Source organism: Pongo pygmaeus, chromosome 1, assembly GCF_028885625.2.
Source record: "Pongo pygmaeus isolate AG05252 chromosome 1, NHGRI_mPonPyg2-v2.0_pri, whole genome shotgun sequence".
Lineage (NCBI taxonomy): Eukaryota > Metazoa > Chordata > Mammalia > Primates > Hominidae > Pongo > Pongo pygmaeus.
In genome coordinates, this window is record NC_072373.2 from 82,325,177 (window position 1) to 82,345,650 (window position 20,474).

General features: G+C 39.9%; 1 protein-coding gene across 2 annotated transcripts in view; it reads right to left on the reverse strand.

The window, feature by feature from the left end:
• The window catches only part of MPZL1 (myelin protein zero like 1), a 69,459-nt gene that overhangs the window by 21,573 nt on the left and 27,412 nt on the right, over window positions 1-20,474 (reverse strand). For both annotated transcript variants that reach the window (XM_054442669.1, XM_054442658.1), the window contains exon 2: window positions 2,376-2,542. In XM_054442669.1, coding sequence (XP_054298644.1) covers window positions 2,376-2,542 — 167 coding nt within the window. The remainder of the gene's footprint in view (window positions 1-2,375; window positions 2,543-20,474) is intronic.

A 20,474-nucleotide genomic window follows, 5' to 3' on the forward strand; every position in this document is an offset into this window, starting at 1 on the left:
AGCAGAAGAATAACAAGGGGCTACTGCACAAGACCAGGCACACAGTTAACACTGCTCAATAGACAGCAGAGACACAGGAAGGCTGACAAAAAGCTAGACGTCAGAAACAAAGTAGGAAGAACCAGCAAAGGTTCTTATTTCTTGGGGACAGAAGGGAAGTGGTAAGGGACAGGGAAGCAAAGGACAGAAAACACAAAACAAAACAAAATGATTACAAAACTCATCTGCAGATGAACACAACTACCCTAAAAAAAAAAAAAAAAAAAAAAAAAAGCAGCAAAGGGAAACAGAAGGGAGAAAAAATGAGTTCAGTTTCAGACATGTGGATCCCAAGGCCATGGGCCAAAAAAGCCATCTACAGTATGGCTTTTGAATATACTGGGTTTGAATATACTTTTCCTGTAAAACCTATAAAAACAAAAAAGCAACCCACTCATCTTATTAAATGTGTCCTGACATTTTGGAATTAAAGGATCCTATGTCAATAACTGAACATGCTGGGATTAACTGCAATCAGACTTGTGTGTAAGTATAAGTTGATTAGCTAAAAATATTAATCAGAATTACAGCATGTTCTTAATATTAAGTTTTGAGTTATGTAAACCTTCATGGACCCACATGACAAGACTGTTTCCAGCATAAATGGAACCGCTCTTTAAAAGAAAGTTATTACCTCTGGGTGTCTTCCTGATGACTACTTCATTTTCTATGGACTTAAATAATGGCTCTCACACCCACTCTTGCAGAAGACTTCAGTGGGAAATCTTTAAATGTTTAAATAGTTCTTTGGACTCTCTTGAGTAAACTTACGTGTTTAATCTTGCCTCTGTGGGAACATTAGTGTATGTTCTATGCTGATGCCATATTTATGTGAAGCAGAGAATGCCTCTGTATGTCTTTCCATGGTATCTGTATGGATTCCTGTGCTCACCCTTACGGCTACTGTAAGGGAAGGCCTCTCTTATAAAGACCTCTAGACTATGCATTCTCCATAGGGGAGATTCTCCCCCAAGGGAGCAAACACTGGCTCTTGGGTGGGAAGCTTTGAGAAAATCTTACTCTTTTATATGTAAAACAGTTGCAGAGGATATCTACAATATTAAAATTTCATGGAAGGGGGCAGAGATTAAGAAAAAATGTGAAAAGGCTCCTTTTAAAAATAAATTTTAAAAAATACTGAGAAGCACTGCCTTAGGTAATCCCTAAAACCTATGAGGCCGTAAATATTATTAGCAGATTTTTCTACCTGAAAGAGAAATAATACATAAGGGAAATCATACCGTATTGAAGTTTAAACAATTCTAACCTGTGTGGTGTGGCCACGGGTGAATAACTCTTTAGTCAGTGTCTCCCATCCTCCCCACCCTGTCTTCCTCATAGAGCTGTGAAGATTAAATGGCATAGGCATATGATGGGCCCAACATCTAGGTGGTGATCAACAATGTAACTCACCATTCAGAAGAAGAATTGGGCATTCTTAAAGATAGATGACAGACTGTCCTTGCTAAATACTGACAACCTGAAACATGCAACAGTACTAAAATATGTGCCAATATATGAAGGGCATTCCACATGCTGGGAGAGCAACAGTAACAACAAATTGTGTATTTTAGTAACTCAAGAGCTAGACATTCTCCTGAGCACTTATCTTGTATAATCTTACTTTATCCTCCTAACACCCTTGTGTGGGAGGTTTTATCGTCTCCATTTTACAGACCGGAACCAAGATGGTCAGTTCATGTTTAATAAATACCCACTGCATAACCAGCACTCCACTAGTTACTAACTAACTTTTTTTTCAACCCTCTGGTGCTGTATTTCTGTTACATCCTTCATCTTACTCCAAAGTCATCTATATATCAGCCTTCCTCCTAATCATCTCTGGGTGAGAGCAAGGATTCTGTTTTAGACATTTTTGAAGGCCCTACATAACCCACTACAGAGTAAGCTCCCAAATCAATATTGCTAAATCAGATGGACTATACGCTAAATTAAAAAAAGATAATCAAATCAGAAGGTGCATACATATATATATAAAATTTGGTAATACACAAAATACATATCAATAAATATGGGGCAATAAAAGATTAAAAGATGCAGGATAAATCCTGATTAGAGTCAGTGTGGTCAATTAAGATCAATTTCAGAATGGGATTTGACAGTGGAGAGGAACTGAGCAAAGACAAGGAAACCAGATGCATTTAAGAGATGCTGAACTTATTTTATCCTGAAGCAAGAGAAGGGCCTTGAAGGCTATAATAGATAAAAAATACACTCATTTTGGAAATGAACCATCAGAAAAATGGATCACTAATTATACAGCAGTAAAGAAACCTGTGAGGCAGGACTAGCCAAGAGCAGTCAAGCATTCTTACCGACACAGTAGTGTCGGCCCCCTCTGGCTGGAAGCTCCAGGAGACTGAGGTCAACCCGCCAGTTGTACTAGTAGACTTGAACTTGCAGGTCAGCTTCCCTTGTGTACCATTTGCCACGAAGATTTCTTTTGGCGTATATACTTCCAAGGCTGATACTCCAGCTGTCACTGAAGAGAAAGGAATAAGGGTAGTTAAAAGTAGGACTTAGCATGAATACCACTGTGCATTTTTGCCAGACAAGAAAAGATACAGCAAAGTTACTAGATATATACAGTAATTCACTGCCATTACATATTTCTGGCAGAATATTCTATAGCTAAGTTCAATCAGAATAGCACTATAAACAGAATAATTGCTGACGGTTTAGGTTTGTATTGCTTTTTAGTTAAGACATTTTTATTAGTTTGGCTATATTGAATATTTTTTTTAAACTAATAGACTTTTTAAAAGAGCGGTTTTAGGTTTACAGAAACATTGAATAGAAGGTAGAATTCTCATATTCCCTCACTCCCCCACGGCCAACCTGTTTCTCCTATTATTAACATCTGGCATTAGTCTTATACATTTGTTTTAATTGATGAGCCAATATGGTTACATCATTGTTAACCAAAGTCCATAGTTTACATTAGGATTTGCGTTAGTGTTGTAGATCTTATGGATTTTGACAAAGGTGTATAGTGACGTCTCCACCATTACAGTATCATACAGAATAGTTTCACTCCCTAAGCATCCCCTGTGCTACACCAATTTATTCCTGCCCTCCTTTCCCCGACACCCCTGGCAAACACTGACCTTATACTGTCTCTATAGGTTTGCCTTTTCTAGAATGTTATCTAGTTAAAATCATACAGCATGTAGCCTTTTAAGGTTGGCTTCTTTCACTTAGTAATATGCACTTAACTTTCTTCCATGTCTTTTTGTGGCATAATATCTCATTTCTTTTCATTGCTGAATAATATACAAATTGTATGGATGTACCACAGTTTATTCATTCACCTACTGAAGGACTTCTTGGTGGCTTCCCTGATGGTCTATTTTTTAATGAGGTGATGGCCATATTTTTATTTCTTTAAGTAGTTCTCATGCTCATCTGTTACGCAATTGTTATCACACTGAACTTTTCTCATCATCCATATGTAATGCAATTAGCCACACTTATTATTTAACTGATCCTTTTCTTATAAAGAACTTAAGGAAGAAAAATGCATATTTTGGTTTTGGTAGTGAAATCATACCTACCATAAGATTTCACTGTGCTAGGTAAGTAAACAGCTGATTACACTGTATATCACATTTTCATTTCACCCATCAAGTTTTGTCAGTTAGCCTAAGCCCAGGAAATAGTAATTGAAATGTGTCTACCACTCGGAATATAAAAATGGCTCCTTTTTCAAGATCTGCAATCACAGGCAACTGCAGGAATTGTTAAGGATTGCTGTTAAAAGTATTTGCCAAATTCTTAAAGATTGCTAATTTGAACATACTGCTATAAAAGAAATGCTTTCACAGACAAAATGAAAGTCAGGAAAAAAAAAAAACTTATTTGGACCAAAATTGGTAACTTAAAAATACCCATCTTCGATTTTTTTTAAAGAAATCGTTTGGAATAAATATCTGCAGTGTTGCAATAATTCTTAGAATGTAACAGACAGGCAGAATAAGGAAGAGTATTGTCAGCCAGGACTGATGGTCATTTTCAGAATTTTTTCTCCTTGAAGACTTAACTGACTCTCAGCCAAGGAGAACAAGAGTACTCCCCCATTCCTCCCAACCATCTTGCAAATGTTTATTCTCAGGACACAATGGGCACTTTTGGCTATTCTTTTAAATAAACTGATAGCCATACTGCATCAAGCAGATTTTTTTTTCTGCTAAAGAGGGTGGATTATTATTACAGGGAACAATAGATTATTATTTGTGGTCCAAACCTCAAAACAAGCATTTCTTTCAGAGGAGATGCAAACAAAAGAGTTCCTTGCTATTGTGGGTAGGCAGAAAAGCAGCCCCAGGGCACTTGAGTTCAAAATGAAGGACAAAGCACAAGACTAGACTAGTGGACCAGCTTATTCCAGGAAGCAGCACTGGCTTGCAACCCTTATTCACTCTGTGTGATTTTGACTAGTTTTCTCCATGGTGATGAGCACTGGAAAGCCACAGTCTCTGAAAGTCTATAAATAAGGTTTCTCAAGGATTTTCTTTTCTTTCTTTCTTTTTTTTTTTTTTTTTTTTTTTTGAGACTGAGTCTCAATCTTGTCACCCAGGCTGGAGTGCAGTGTCGCAACCTCTGCCTCCTGGGTTCAAGCAATTCTCCTGCCTCAGCCTCCTGAGTAGCTGGGATTACAGACACCCACCACCACGCCCGGCTAATTTTTGTATTTTTAGTAGAGACGGGGTTTCACCATGTTGGCCAGGCTGGTCTCGAACTCCTGACCTCAGGTGATTCGCCAGCCTCGGCCCCCACAAAGTGCTGGGATTACAGGCGTGAGCCACCACACCCGGCCTTCTTCAAGGATTTTCTTAAACCAGATCCCATCCTCAAGGCCTGGCTGCAAGACCTGTCCTCCTGAGACATTATTTAAAGATGGAATTAGACCAAGTGTCCAAGCTTACAGTCACAGAATTTTGAGCAAAAAGACTAACCAAATTCCCAAATGGCTTTTAGGCATCTATTTAAGACACAGATTTCGTTATAGCAAAGTTAGGTAATAAACAGGTGGCTTTTTAAAAAACACACAACACTCTTTGGCTAATTTGAACGTGTAGCTCTTAGCCAGGATTATGAAATCCAAAGCTAGCCCACCAGCTAGCTCAAGAAAAAGAAAATGACGCCACACACTGAGAAATTAACTTCCTCCCATCCCTGGCTATCTATGCTTTTCTCTAATACTACTCTTGTCATCATTTTTGGAGATTCCATCAGTTGTAAGATAAACCTTCTAAAACCCTAGTCTGTTTATCTTCTCCAATAATCTGGGTAAGATCAGGCCTACCCCAGCCACTCATTTCTATGGTCATACCTGTTCAATCAAGTTTAGCCTAAAGCTGCCTCCTTACATATTTTAAGTTCAGCCTAAGGGTTTTTCTGTACACTGTGAACTATAACAAGTATAGGTGTAAACAGGCCGTAGCCAATCACCTTGTGCCAAGCACCGAGTTTTGGCCAATCAAATGTAGCCAACTGTTCAAATTGTGTTCAAATAAGGCAAATGCTGAGCTATAATCAATGCAGCTGTTTCTGTACCTCACTCCCGTTTTCTGTACATCACTTTCCTTTTTCTGTCCATAAATCTTCTTCCACCACGTGGCTGCGCTGGCGTCTCTGAGCCTACCTTGACTCAGAAGGCTGCCCAATTCGCAGTTCATTCTTTGTTCAATTAAACTCCTTTAGATTTAATTCAGCTGAAGTTTTTCTTTTAAGAAACCAGGGCTTCTCAACCTCAGCACTACTGACAACTGCGACAGACAATCCTTTGTTGTGGGAAACTGTGCTATACCTTGTAGGATGTTGAGCAGCACCCCTGGCCTCTACTAGATAACAGCAGTATCTCCTCTGCCTCCAGTTGTGACAACCAAAAATGTCTCCACACATTGCAAATGCCTCCTCAGAGGTGAAATCCCCCTGGTTGAGAATCACTAGCTCTAGACCCAATCATCAGTACCTGCACCCACTCCAGAATCGTAGTTTCAGGCTTCTCTACTCCCTAATTGACCACCTCTTAGCTTTCCAATATCCTCCAAAACCCTGAGTTCACTGATCCCTAAGCTGCATCAGAAACTAAAATCCCAGCATGTCTTCATTTGCCTTACTCAGACTAAACCCCATAGGCCACCATTATACTCATCCCCTTGCATACACAATCAGCTCTCTTGCCTCTCCCTTCAGGGCCTTCACCTGGAACCTCTATCCTGGTTAAATTCAATTCTCTATCCACTGTGCATCTCCACCAGGGTGGCTGACCAAGCTGGACAAAAGCACACAATCCCACTGACTATTTTCGCCTTAAATGTATGGTCACTAACCTTAAACGGACTCTTAATGCTGTCTAGCAATCCATCCACATTGCCCTAATCCATTTGCTTTCCATTTCCCTAGAGGACTGTTTTAAACCTTCCTCTCTAACCTCAAATTTCCACTTCCTCTGGTTTCTCACTCCCAGCTAATGACTGAGCTGCTTATTTCACTGAGAAAACAGAAGCAATGAGAAGAGAACCTCCCTATGTCCAGACACCATAGCTACCCACCTCCCTGCATCTGTGCCCATTCTGCTTTCCCTGCACTCCTATGTAGAAAGTGCCTGTCTGCATCCCTCTCCAGGATGAACCTCTCCACTGCACATTGCATCTCATCTCTTGCCTACCTAAGGACATTCATTGATCCAGCAATTCTCCCTCTTCTGAATTTTTCACTCACTACTGAATTACCACCAGCAGCAATATAAACATACATATTTATATTTATATCCCAAGTTTAGAGAAAAAAATCTTGACCCTGCATCTCCCTGCAGCTTTTGTCCTCCTTTATTTTACCAATCTTGAAAGAACTGTCTGTACACACTGTGTCCAATTTCTCTCTTCTTCTATTCTCTTGGATAAATCCAATTTAGGCTTTCATCTCTGTTACTCCATAGAAACTGTTTTTGTTAAGGAATGCAATGACCTCCATGGTTAATTCTCAAATCTTGTCTTATTGCCCTATCTAAAACCTTAGAAAGTTACTCCCTCCTAAAACTTTTTTTGTTTTGTTTTTTAACAGTTTAGCTTTTGGAATGCCTCTCCCTCTTGATTCTCTTATCTCATTGACTGCTCGTTCCCTGGTTCTCCTGACCTCTATATGATTAAGAGCCCAGATCATTTCTCTGACTGCTTATCTATTTAACATTCCTTCTCTTGGTGACCTCATTCAGTTTCAAATGCTGATGACACCTGTATACACACACACACACACACACACACACACACACACACACACACAGCCTATTCAACTTTGCTTGGATGTAATTGGCATCAACTCAAATTTAATATGTCCAAATTAAACTCCTGATTCCCACCCCCCAAACTTCCTTTCCATGGTCTTCTCTAAATCAGTAAATGGTAACACCGGTTTTCTAGTGGCTGAGACCAAAACCCTGGACTGTTTTGTGACTCCTCTCTTTTGCACAACTTTCCTCCAAGCTGTCAGCTACACATGTCATCTCTACTTAGAAACCTATCTAGAGAGGCCGGGCGCGGTGGCTTACGTTTGTAATCCCAGAACTTTGGGAGGCCAAAGTGGGCGGAACATGAGGTCAGGAGATGGAGACCATCCTGGCTAACATGGTGAAACCCCGTCTCTACTAAAAATACAAAAAAATTAGCTGGGTGTGGTGGCGGGCGCCTGTAGTACCAGCTAATCGGGAGGCTGAGGCAGGAGAATGGCGTGAACCCGGGAGGCAGAGCTTGCAGTGAGCTGAGATCGCGCCACTACACTCCAGGCTGGGCGAGAGAGTGAGACTGTCTCAAAAAACAAAACAAAACAAACAAAAAAAGAAACCTATCTAGAAATTGATCTCTCTCTGCCTCATTTGGTGTCACCATCTTGGTCCAAGCCACTGTCATCTTTCACCTGGATTAAGTATTGATAACTTCCTAATTGGTGTCTGTCTCCTTCAGCCTTCCCCACTTCACAGCAACTAGTCCACAGAGAGGCCAAAGAGATCTTGTTAAAATTCAGGTTGGATCATATCACTCTTCCACTCAAAATCCTCTATGGGTTTCCCGTCAGCCAGATCAGGCCAGTCCTCATGTGGTCTACAAAGTCCTACATGAGCTAACTCCTGGCTACCTCTCGGACCTCATTGCCTACCCTGACCCCCTCAAATATGTTGCAGCAGCCACCCTGGTTACCATGTTTTTCCTCTGCCTATGTTGAGTGTACCCCAGATAGAGAATGCTATGGACAAAGAGACCAAAGGTATCCCAGGAAATCACGATGCCATGAGAGACAAGGGAAGAGTGGCCAACTGTGTCAAATGCTGAGAGCTGGGAGCTCTGCATAGTTGATTGTAGGGAGAAATTTCAGTGAAGATCCTTGCTTAAAACTGCACATGGTTTCCTTACACACAGCATCTAAAATCCAAATTAACTTTTGCCAAGCACAGAGCCGCAGTTTCTGACCAACTACGATGAGCACGAATGGCATCTTGTCAGAAGTGTTCTCCTGTGTGGGTAAAGAGAGAAACTAAATCACAGGTTTCCCTCTTGGGCTGTATTCTATGCAGTTCGAGCAAGGGATGAGGATGAGTTCACTGGTTTCTTAAACAATTGGGAATGATTTGCTTTGTCCATTCCCCTGCCTTTTTTTAAATGACTAGGAGTATTATGGGAATACATAGTAAAATTATTGTTGAATTCAGATAGCTCATCCACAGAGTCATAAAAGAGAGTTTTTAGGGGCTAGTTAAAAATGGCTAAAAATGCAAATGTAAAGACCACTGAGATATACAGAAACTATTGTTCTAATCTACATTCCATGTCACTAAAGACTAGAATCTCAATCTGAATAAGATATTAAATAGGTTTCTTTGAGGCCGAGGATTTATAATTATGGCATAGTGGCAAAAATGGCTGTGAAATGTAGTCAAGCTTTGGTTCAAAAACTCATAGATGGATTAAAAAAAGTCTGTTGATTCCTGAATAAAACCAATTGCTTTGGGAATAACAACACAGAAATGAAATGAAATAAAATAGATTAAATGACATACAAACGTTTTCATATCCTTCCAACTTTGGATTCTGAGCTCCACGTAAACTTGCATACAAACTTCAACATGGAAATGAGAGCTGAGCTTACTTTCTCTCTGGGGAACGGTTCTATAAGGAGTAGAGAATCCTGCTGAGTTATGCTAGAATTTAAAGGGCAAGAATATAAACAAATAAAATCCAAACAACCCTTCTCTTAGAGTACTCTGGAGAATAAGGTTTCTAAAATGTACCACGTTGCTCAAAGATATCATTTAGCAATGAAGTGATACTGACCCTCAAAATAGGAAATCAATTCAAATGAAAAAAGCCTGCAAAGTCATTTGACAAGTAATCAAAAAGTCTGTGGAATCATCTGACTAGGGGTCATTTTTACAATAATCAAAGGATATTCAAAATGTAATATTCTTACAATTTGGATGGACAACCAGAACATTTCAGAAAGAAAAAAAAAAGCAAAGATAGAAAACAAAACAATATCCATCACAATCACAAAGAAAAAGGCAAATTTAAGAATGGTTCACCTAAGAGGCTATTTCCTGACATGACTGACATATTTCAATATTCTGAATTACTGAAACAATAGAGTAAATAATGTCTCCCAACTACATGCCGAGATGATCTTACTCCAAGTAAATTCAAACTCTTATACCATAAAATAATTTGAAAGACACTGTGGCAGCATTATTAGGAACAAATAAACATGTTCACAGCAGGGAACATAGGCAGGGATCTTGAAGCTGTTACTGGTTGAAGCAATTCCATGTCATGTTACTACTGGGTCGATTTATAGCATACTGGTTTGTAAAAACCTTATCTTTTTTTTTTTTTTTTTTTTTTTTTGAGATAATAGTCTTGCTCTGTTGCCCAGGCTGGAGTGCAGTGGAGTGATCTCAACTCACTGCAACCTCTGCCTCCTGGGTTCAAGTGATTCTCTGGCCTCAGCCTCCTGAATAGATGGGACTACAGGCGCGCGCCACCACACCTAGCTAATTTTTCTATTCTTTTTAAGTAGAGACAGGGTTTCACCATGTTGGTCAGGCTGGTCTTGAACTCCTGACCTCAAGTGATCCACCCACCTTGGCCTCCCAAAGTGCTGGGATTAAAGGTGTGAGCCACCTCACCCGACCCCTAAAAACCTTATCTTTTTAACACACCTTGTTAAGGTTTTCCTTGAAATTGAAAAAGGCTTTTGTTTTGAAATTTTTTAAGCACTTTGATGTTACCAGCATAAACTCCTGCTTAAAAGAGTACAATCAAGCAATTTATTTAAACAGCATTCTGACCCTATCTCTTGTTCTCTGTTGGTACACAGCAAGAGTCTGATATTGTAATATCTCCTAATAAGCATAAATATGACCTTTTAAAACATACTAGAAGAGAGGAACAAAAGAGAACACTAAATACAAATTCAGGGTAGTAGTTACAACTGGAACAGGGTGGAGGAGGCAGGATGTGAAAGGTACACACTATTGGTAATGTTTTATTTCCTAGGCTGGTCATGAGTACATGGGTGCTCATTTTAATACTGATAGTGTAAACTGTACACACATACACTCTTTGGTATATATTTTACTTTTTACAATAAAAATTTTTAAAAAGAGAGACACAGGAAGACATTAGTAAAGCAATAAAAGATTTACTTTTCAAGTTTCAGAATGCTCCAGTGAAAATTCCACACATGATTCCCTCACAGTGTCTACTATGACTTCTACAATCAGGCTGGATAAAGTAAAGCTAACTCAGTGACGTGTGCTGGTGGAGATAACACAGGCACAGAGCTGCCTTGCTGCCACTGTGGGGTCAGACTCAAATCTCTCCTGGGAACAGGGCCACCCTGCAGCTGAAGTGGGCTCTTTCCTCCCACGAATCAGGGCTGCTATTGTGGACCTCTCTCGGCTGGATGGCACAAAGTAGGAGAAGGCTGCAAAAGTATCCTCCATTCAACAAGCCCTAAGTATTAATAAAATAAGCTTTTCATTAGTCAGGAACACACTCTTCTGCACTCTTTGTCTAAAGTTATGCTTCAGGCCTTAATCTCAAGGGACTTCCTCTTAGCGTCTGCCCCACACTCCCCACCCTGTGCTCTCCGACATCCTGTCCTTTCCTTGTCAATGCTCTCCTCACACCCCACTTATATGACCGGCTGCTGCACCCCTAAGAGGGCAAAGGGCTGTGTCTACCTTGTTTACTGTTATACCCTCATTACCTGACAAATGCCTGGCCCTTTCACAATGTGTTCAAAAAACATTTGTTTGAATGTCAGGAAAAATGAATGAATCAGTGAATGAATGAATGAATAAATAAAGAATACAATATATCAAACTAAACTCAGATAAGCTCAGCCATGAAAATCAACTTGCTCTACAACAAATGGCTTCAGCATAATGCCCAATACAAAAAGTGTCTGCAGAGATAATTCAGGGTCAGCTTTGAATGCTGACACTACCTTGGAGGACGCTTAGATATGTTTCCTCCAAGAATCATCTTTCTGTGTGAGAGAATCATCCCAAAGGAGACTCACCTTTTGAAATATTTGATTACCAAAAAAAAAAAAAATCTGGCCAGACAACGTGGCTCACGCCTGTAATCCCAGCATTTTCGGAGGCTGAGGCAGGAGGATGGCTTGAGCCCTGGAGTTCAAGACCAGCCCTCGTCTTTATAAAAAAATATTAGCTGGGCATAATGGCTCAAACCTGTGATCTCAGCTACTCAGGGGGTTGAGATAGGAGGACTGCCTGGGCCTGGGAGGTTGAGGCTGCAGTGAACTGTGATTGTGCCACTACACTCCAGCCTGTGTGACAGAGTGAGACTGTCAAAAAAAAAAAAAAAATCCACGTACTTTTACTAACACACAAGATTACCAAATCCCTCTCAGAGTCAATTCCTTCCGCTCATGATCGATGTCCAGCTGGCCACATATCTATCCTTAACCTTTTTTGTACCAACAAAGATCTTTCTGTTTCTCAAATGAGAAATGCTCAAAGGGTCCTGAATCAGGCCAGTCATTGAACTAATCACTTGACTCGAAAGCCCTGGGATTTCTTCTTGCCCTCCTCTATATATGTACTGTTCATCTCTCTCTCTCCTGCAAATGGTCTCCTTTCTTCAATCAACCATTCATTCTTTCAAACACACACTGAGACTCAGCCTCTAAATGTACTGACAGCCTAGTGGAGACACATAAACAAACATCTACAGTGCGGCTGCAGAAGCACCGTGCCTGGCCCCTGGGATGCACAAAGTGCTATTAGGAGACCTTCCACAGTGCAGGGCTTCCATTAAATACTAAAGGCTCAAAACACGAAGCAGGCAACACAAATGCCCCAGTTGCAGTTAGCTTGAATTGTATCATCTGCATAAAGCATCCAAATATTTCTCGGTTCTTAGCAAGCAGATGAAAATAAGGAACTTTTGGTAGGAAAAATCAGATTTTACTTCTGCTAGAGTACAGTGGACTAAAATGCTTAACATAAAGAACATGTTGAAAGCTCTGGAGGCAGATCTGATACATAAGAAAATAACACTCTCACATATTTTACACTTCCCAGGTGCTGAAATGGCGTATTAAAATTGCTCTTCAGGAAAAAGACCACTGTACCTTAAATCTATCTTTCTGAGCTCTCAAATCTTATCAGGTTTATAGTATGTTTGAAGATATGTGAACCAAAATTTAACTGAAACCAGAAAAGCCAATACAATTATTACTACAAGGACAGAACAAGAGATTGGAAAGAATATGCCTATGGTTGATGGCAATAAGAGTATATTCCTCTCCTCCAAAATACGGCAAAAATTTTTAAAAATTTAAAAATATTGATGCCTACTAAAACTACTGAAAAATACTAAATTACTCTATATGATATAATAATAATATATATATGTCATTGTACATCTGTTGAAACCCATAAAACGTACAACAGAAAGAACGAACCCTAAGGTAAATATAATGGACTTTGGGTGATAATGATGTGTTACTGTAGGTTCACCAACTGTAACAATGTATCACTGTGGTGGGGGATACCGTTAATAGGAGAGGCCATGGAGGAGATAGATGGGAAATTTGTACCTTCTGCTCTATTTTGCTGTAAACCAAAAACTGCTCTAAACAGTCTGTCTTAAAAGAATACTAATGCCTGGGTCCCACCCCTATCTCCAGGAATTCTGATTTAATTGGTAAGGGGTATGGCCTGGGTATCAGGATTTTTAAAAGGCCCCCAGGTGATTTGAAACATGTAATTACTACCCAGCATACAAATGAGATGCTGGGACTTCACTTATGATGCTATTATACAATAAGACCATGCCTGAAGCAGATGAGCCACGCCTTGCCTGGCATTTGATTGACTGTAGGTATAGGTATGTTCACTTGTAAAATACGTTATTAGTGCACATGCATGAACCTGAACTTTTCAAAATACCAGGGCAGTGCTCTACTCAGCTTCTTAATCAATAACACACTTGCATAAGTTTACATGTTGGCAGAGAAATTACAAAAATCTGCTTTATCCTGAAGACTGCACTGGCAGCCTGAGTTAACACGAAATTGGTGTCCAAAGTCCACAAATTATTTATATAACCACCCACAAGTGTGTGTGCTATTTTTTTATTGTGATTTTAATGGTTTAAAATGTACTTTGGAAACAAATGAAATATGCACTAAGCATTTGGAAGCTCTAAAGTGCAGCTGTGCCAGGTGCAGTGGCTCACGCCTATAATCCCAGCACTTTGGGAGGCTGAGGTGGGTGGATTGCTTGAGCTCACGAATTCAAGACCAGCCTGGGCAACATGGTGAAACCCCATCTCTACCAAAAATACAAAAAATTAGCCGAGCCTCATGGCGCACACCTGTAATCTCAGCTACTTGGGAGGCTGAGGGGGGAGGACTGTTTGAGCCCAGGAGGCAGAGGTTGCAGCGAACGGAGATCACGCCACTGCACTCCAGCCTAGGCGACAGAGCGAGACTGTCTGAAATAAATAAAGTCCAGCTGCTAGAATCTAATGAAGAGAGCTTGAAAATCACTGTTCTGCTTGGTTTTAAGAAATTCAAAGGCCAGGTGTGGTGGCTCACACCTATAATCCCAACACTTTGGGAACCTGAGGCAGGTGGATCACCTGAGGTCAGGAGTTCGAGACCAACCTGGCCAACATGATGAAATCCCAGCTCTACTGAAAATACGAAAATTAGCCGGGCGTGATGGCGGGCGCCTGTAATCCCAGCTACCTGGGAGACTGAGGTAGGAGAATCGCTTAAACCCGGGAGGCGGAGGTTGCAGTGAGCCGAGATTGCCCCGCTGCACTCCAGCCTGGGTGACAGAGCGAGACTCCGTCTAAAAAAAAAAAGAAAAAAAAAAAAAATTCAAGTTTACTTCAGGGTGTAAAACCAGTCTGCTGCAGCTGGACAAACGGCCTAACCACAAACCAATCACCCAGGGGAGGGTAAATTAAATGGAGAAAGAAATACTTCGCCTTTTTTACAGCCATGGGTACTTTCGAGATGTGTTTACTGTTGAGTTATCCTTTGGACACGTTCTTAATGGGATCTGAATTTAATGCAGATTTGTCCATGACAATTTTTTATTGAAAACACATTTAGAAGCTCCTCCATTGCTTCATATAAAGTCCATAATTCTCAGCACGGCATACTAGGCTTTTCAAAGTAACCCTCCTTTTCCTGCTTTACATTTGGCAAAGGCTGTTGGTGGTGAGCTGGTATCAGCTGGCTCTCACTTCCCTCAACATGCCACGCAACCAGCATACCTCGGGGCTATACTCACACAGCTTGGAACCAGACCCACCTCTGAAAGCTTACAGAATTTCAAGACTCCACCTGAACGTGACTTTGCTAAAGCCCTCCCTGATCTTACCACCTCTTCTTCTGCCACACTCTTCAGTAATTCTCACATGACTCTATGGCTGTAGTCTACCAAAGACACACCTTTCAGTGAAAAGCACAATCTCCCCTGCAATTAACTCCAGCTCCCCTGTTAGACTCACAACTCCTTGAGCCATGGAACTACACCTTACTTGGCTTCAGTGTGCCCAGCACCTACTACACTTCCTGGTGGTCAGAGAGCTCTCAAAGAACATTTCAAAAGGAGTGAACAGATAACACTCAATTTTTTGGATTCCTGTAAAGTGAAGTTATGATTAATGAAACATATAAGCACTATTTTTTTTCCTAAAATAAGGAAACCAACCTGCCCTTAAATGGATGCCTAACCCCAGTCAAGCTCTCTCTGGCGTCTAGAAAAATCTGGCAGAAGAGTATAGATTAATCAGCACTGATTCGTCACTGCCAGAAAGAGTTCAAAGTGTAAACACTCACCCTTGAACAGAAACTAAAATATGAGGGAGGAATGGAAACATCTGCCCCTGCTTCCTATTGAGATGCTGGCTTTATCAGAATTTTTAAAAGACAGTATCAATTGAACAATTCATTTACTGAATAGATAATAAGTCCTAAGTTCTAAGTGGGATGAGTCTCATTAGATACTGTACATGGAAATACACACAAGAATGTGTACAACAAACTTCGTGTCCCTACAGTGTGCAGGGTATGGCACAGTGCAGGGCGTGGGAAAATGGTCCTCCAAGCAGGGAGTCAGCACTACTGGTCTGTATCTTATTGTTGTTTATGCCACCTTATCTTCCCTAAGATAAGTCCCTACTAAACCATCCCCCTAAAGTAGCAAATAGACTACAGGTAGCTAATTAAAGTCAAAATTTGAAAAATGAAGAGGTCAGGGAATATTTTATGAAAGATGCACTTGAATTTTATCTGGTATACTGAGAAGACTCCAAATAGATTGAAAGGGCATTTTGCAGAGGCAGAAAAATGTGAGATGATGTTTAAAGATGAATTATGAAGATTAATTTGGCTGGAATAGAGGAAAAGTTTTAAGATGAAAAGGTAGTCTGAATTCAGATGAGCTGGAACTTGATCCTGTAGGAAGTGGGCATCACGGAGGATTCTTAAGCAGGCTTGATATAGTAACAGTGGACTTGCTGAGTTGTAAAGATACACAAAAAAGGGAGGAAAAGAAGAGACATTTGGAATAATTGTTGGAAAACTTATTGGAATAATTTTTTCCCACAGGATTTTTGTTAGTTTCATTCTGCCTCCAATACTGGAAAAATAGAAAAATTTCCACGAGTGACTCATCTCTAAATCTTTCAAAAACAATACTACTAACAAATGAAATTATGTTTACATGTATAAACCTGCAAACTGACTTTAGATATGTGAGGGATTTTTTTAAAAACTAAGTACTGCCTACATTTAATTTCTTTTCTTTTCTTTTCTTTTTTTTGAGATGGAGTCTCATCCTGTTGCCCAGGCTGGAGTGCAATGGTGCCATCTCGGCTCACTGCAACCTCTGCCTCCTGGGTTCAAGTGATTCTCCTGCCTCAGCCTCCTGAGTAGCTGGGATTACAGGCACGAGCCACCATGCCCAGCTAATTTTTTGTATCTTTAGTAGAGATGGGGTTTTACCATGTTGGCCAGGATGGTCTCGAACTCCTGACTTCAAGTGATCCGCCCGCCTCAGCCTCCCAAAGTGCTGGGATTACAGACGTGAGCCACCGCACCCAGCGCATACATTTAATTTCTGATAGTAAGTAATTCTACATAATTATATTTGTTAAATGTCATTTGTTAAATGACTACTCCATGTTCCTTGAAGTTATTTTTTTAAACATCACAACCATTTTGATGGGACTCTTACTAAAATGTATTATTTTCCTTCTGTCTTCATAAAAAGATAATATGATGAGTGAAAGTTTAAGGAGAAACATGATAGTTGCCTAGTTTCAAAGAACTACCCGCAAAATAGTTATTAATTACAAAGGGGAAAAAAATAGTTACTTTAGAGTGGAGAAACATGGCAGACAACACCTTAACCAAGGATCAAAGTCAACATCACCAGCAGTGGAACAAATGAGCAGCACCTTTCTCCTTAGATCAGGCACTGAGAAGAACAGAACGTTACTTCCGTGGTGTTCCTGCCAAATATGGATAGCCTAAATCATCACACACCTGAATGAGGGGCAATCTACTATGTAACTGGCTTATATAATATGCATTACAAATATTAATGTAAAACTTTAAAGAAAATGACTCAGGAAATGCTACAGACGAAACGTGATGAAAGAGACATGATGGCTAAGTGAATCACATGATTCTGGATTTTCTTCTGCTCTGATGGACATTATTGGATCAGTGGGCATCATCCAAATAAACTCTACATATTAGATAACAGTACTGTTTTAATATTCATTTCCTAATTTTGATAATTACACTGTGGTTATATAACATGATGTCCTTAGTCTTCAGGAAATACACGTTAAATTATTTAGAAATAAAGGAACGGCATTTTTACTGCTCTCATGTGGTACAGAAACACATATACAAGGTGGGAGGGGGAGGAAGGGGAGAGAAAGATTTAAGCAAATGTAATAAAATGTTAACATCTGAAAAACCTGGGTGGGCCAGGCACAGTGGCTCACACCTGTAATCCCAGCATTTTGGGAGGCTGAGGCAGGCAGATCACCTGAGGTCAGGAGTTAGAGACCAGCCTAACCAATATGATGAAACCCTGTCTCTACTAAAAATACAAAAATTAGCCGGGCGTTGGTGGCATGCGCCTGTAATTCCAGCCACTTGGGAGGCTGAGACAGGAGAATTGCTTGAACCTGGGAGGCAGACATTGCAATGAGCCGAGATTGCAGCATTGCACTCCAGCCCGGGCAATGAGAGCGAAACTCCATCTCAAAAAAGAAAAGAAAAGAAAAGAAAAACCTGGGTGAAGGATAGATGGTATTCTTTGTGTTCTTTCTGAAACTTTCTATAAATCAGAAATTATATCAAAATAAAACTGCAAAAGAAAGAACTACAGTATTCCATTTAACCTTTATTTGGTAGCTCAGAACTTGTGTGGACATTAGGAACGTAATATAAGTTAGTGTGCCCTCTGGGGCCACTCAGGTATGTCGGACTGTTTGCTCCTAGCCAGATGTCTCCAGCCATGATTATTTTTGAACTTTTGTAAATGCTTTTAACATTCTTACTGTCTACTCCATGCAGATCAGGCCAGCTGTGGCTACTGCTGATTGCAGCTTGCCTCCAGTAGCCTCTATTTCACCTCTAATTAATTGTTCTATTATAGGCTTGAAAACTCATCTAGTTCACATTCATTTTACAGATGAAAATACTCTAGCCCGGCCGGGCGCGGTGGCTCACGCCTGTAATCCCAGCACTTTGGGAGGCCAAGGCGGGTGGATCACAAGGTCAGGAGATCGAGACCATCCTGGCTAACACGGTGAAACGCCGTCTCTACTAAAAATACAAAAAATTAGCCGGGCGTGGTGGCAGGCACCTGTAGTCCCAGCTACTCGAGAGGCTGAGGCAGGAGAATGGCGTGAACCCAGTAGGCAGAGGTTGCGGAGGTTGCAGTGAGCCGAGATCGTGTCACGGCACTCCAGCCTGGGTGACAGAGCGAGACTCTGTCTCAAAAAAAAAAAAAAAAAAAGAAAGAAAGAAAATAGCCCAAAAAAGGAAAGTAACTTATTGAAGGTTTCCAGATCATAAAGAACAGAAACAGGATTTAAACAATTTGGAAGTTCTTTTTTTGTGATATCACACTGATTTGATCAGTGTATAAAATAAGAATAGTCTCTTAGTGAAGAACTGTGTTACAGGTAAAAGCTCAAGAACTTGAAGGAATGGGTTTTGCCATACTAATCTTAGCTTCCTATTAGCCTTTTTTTGTTTACTTTCGAGTGGCCAAATATGCCTCTGCAGATTAGGAAAGTGTTGATGTATTTCAATATTTTCCCCTAAGCCTCCTCTTTAACAAAGAAACCTACATGTTTCATAATCTCTGGATATTTTATATCTTACTGAGTTGGCTGCCTGTATTGCCTGAAGTTTAGATTACTACTCGCTTTGATTTATATACACAGACAACAATTCAACAAAAGAGTAAAAGAACACATGCCATTAAGTCATCTGAAACTGACTGTAGCTTAGACAGTACAACAAAATTTCAGAGCACCTTGTCCCTCCAAAAGTATTTTTCCATATATTTTCAGATAACTGAAAGAAGCTTTTGCTTCCTGACTTACTGTAAACATTTAATGGAATGAAATATCTTGAATTCCTTGGGGTCATTCTACCCAAAGGACTGCGATTTATTCCAGGGCTCTGAAAGGCAAGAGTTGCCTGGAACAGCCAAATCCATGAAATGGATGAAACTGCATTTTTGAGAAGGGTGATATGAAACAACTTTCAAGCCACAATGTCATTTTGAGATAATTTCCAAACCCAAATGTTTGTGTAAATCTCCATCAATGAGGGACTGTTAAAAGTAGCTATGATATATCAACATAAAAGAATACCATAGTATCATAAGAAAAACTGAGGAAGTTCTTTAGTGCTGGTATAGAATGATCTCCCAAGACATTATTAAATGAAAAGTACAGAATGTAAAGCACATCATATACAAAAATTAACTCAAAACATTGACTTAAATGTAAGAGCTAAAACTATAAAACCCCTAGAAAAAAACATAGGAGTAAGCTCTGTGATCTTGTATTAGGCAATGGTTTCTTAGATATCATACCAAAAGCACGAGTAACAAAAGAAATAATAGGTAAATTGGACTTACCCAAAATTTTAAACTTTTTTGCTTTAAACTACCAAGAAAGCAAGAAGACATCCACAGAATGAGAGAAAATATTTGCAAATCATATATGAGACTTGTATTCAAATATATAAAGAACACTTACAAATCAACAATGCAAAGATTAAACAATTTTAAAATGGGTAATGTACATGAATATCATTTCTCCAAAGATATACACAGTCCATAAGCACTTAGTGGTGCTCAAGGATCACTAAGTCATTAGCAAAAAGGCATATTAGAACCACAATGAGATACCACTTCACACTCGCTAGGATGGCTATATCAAAAAGACGGCACTAATCAGTAGCTGGAGAGGATGTAGAGAAATTAGAACTCTCTACATTGTTGATGGGAATAGAAATGATACAGCCTTTTGAAAAACTGTTTGGCAGGTCCTCAAATGGTTAAACAGAGTTATGATGACTCAGCAATAGCAATCCTAAGTATATACACAAGAGAAAAACATGTCCCTCATCTTATGAACAGATAAACAAAATGCGGTATATTCATACAATGGAATATTATGGCTATAAAAAGAAATGAAATATTAATACATGCTACATCATGAATGAAAACTGAAAATATTATGCTAAGTGAAAGATGCCAGACAGAAAAGGCCCCATATTATCTGATTCTATCCATATAAAATTTCCAAAACTTGGAAACTCACAGAAAC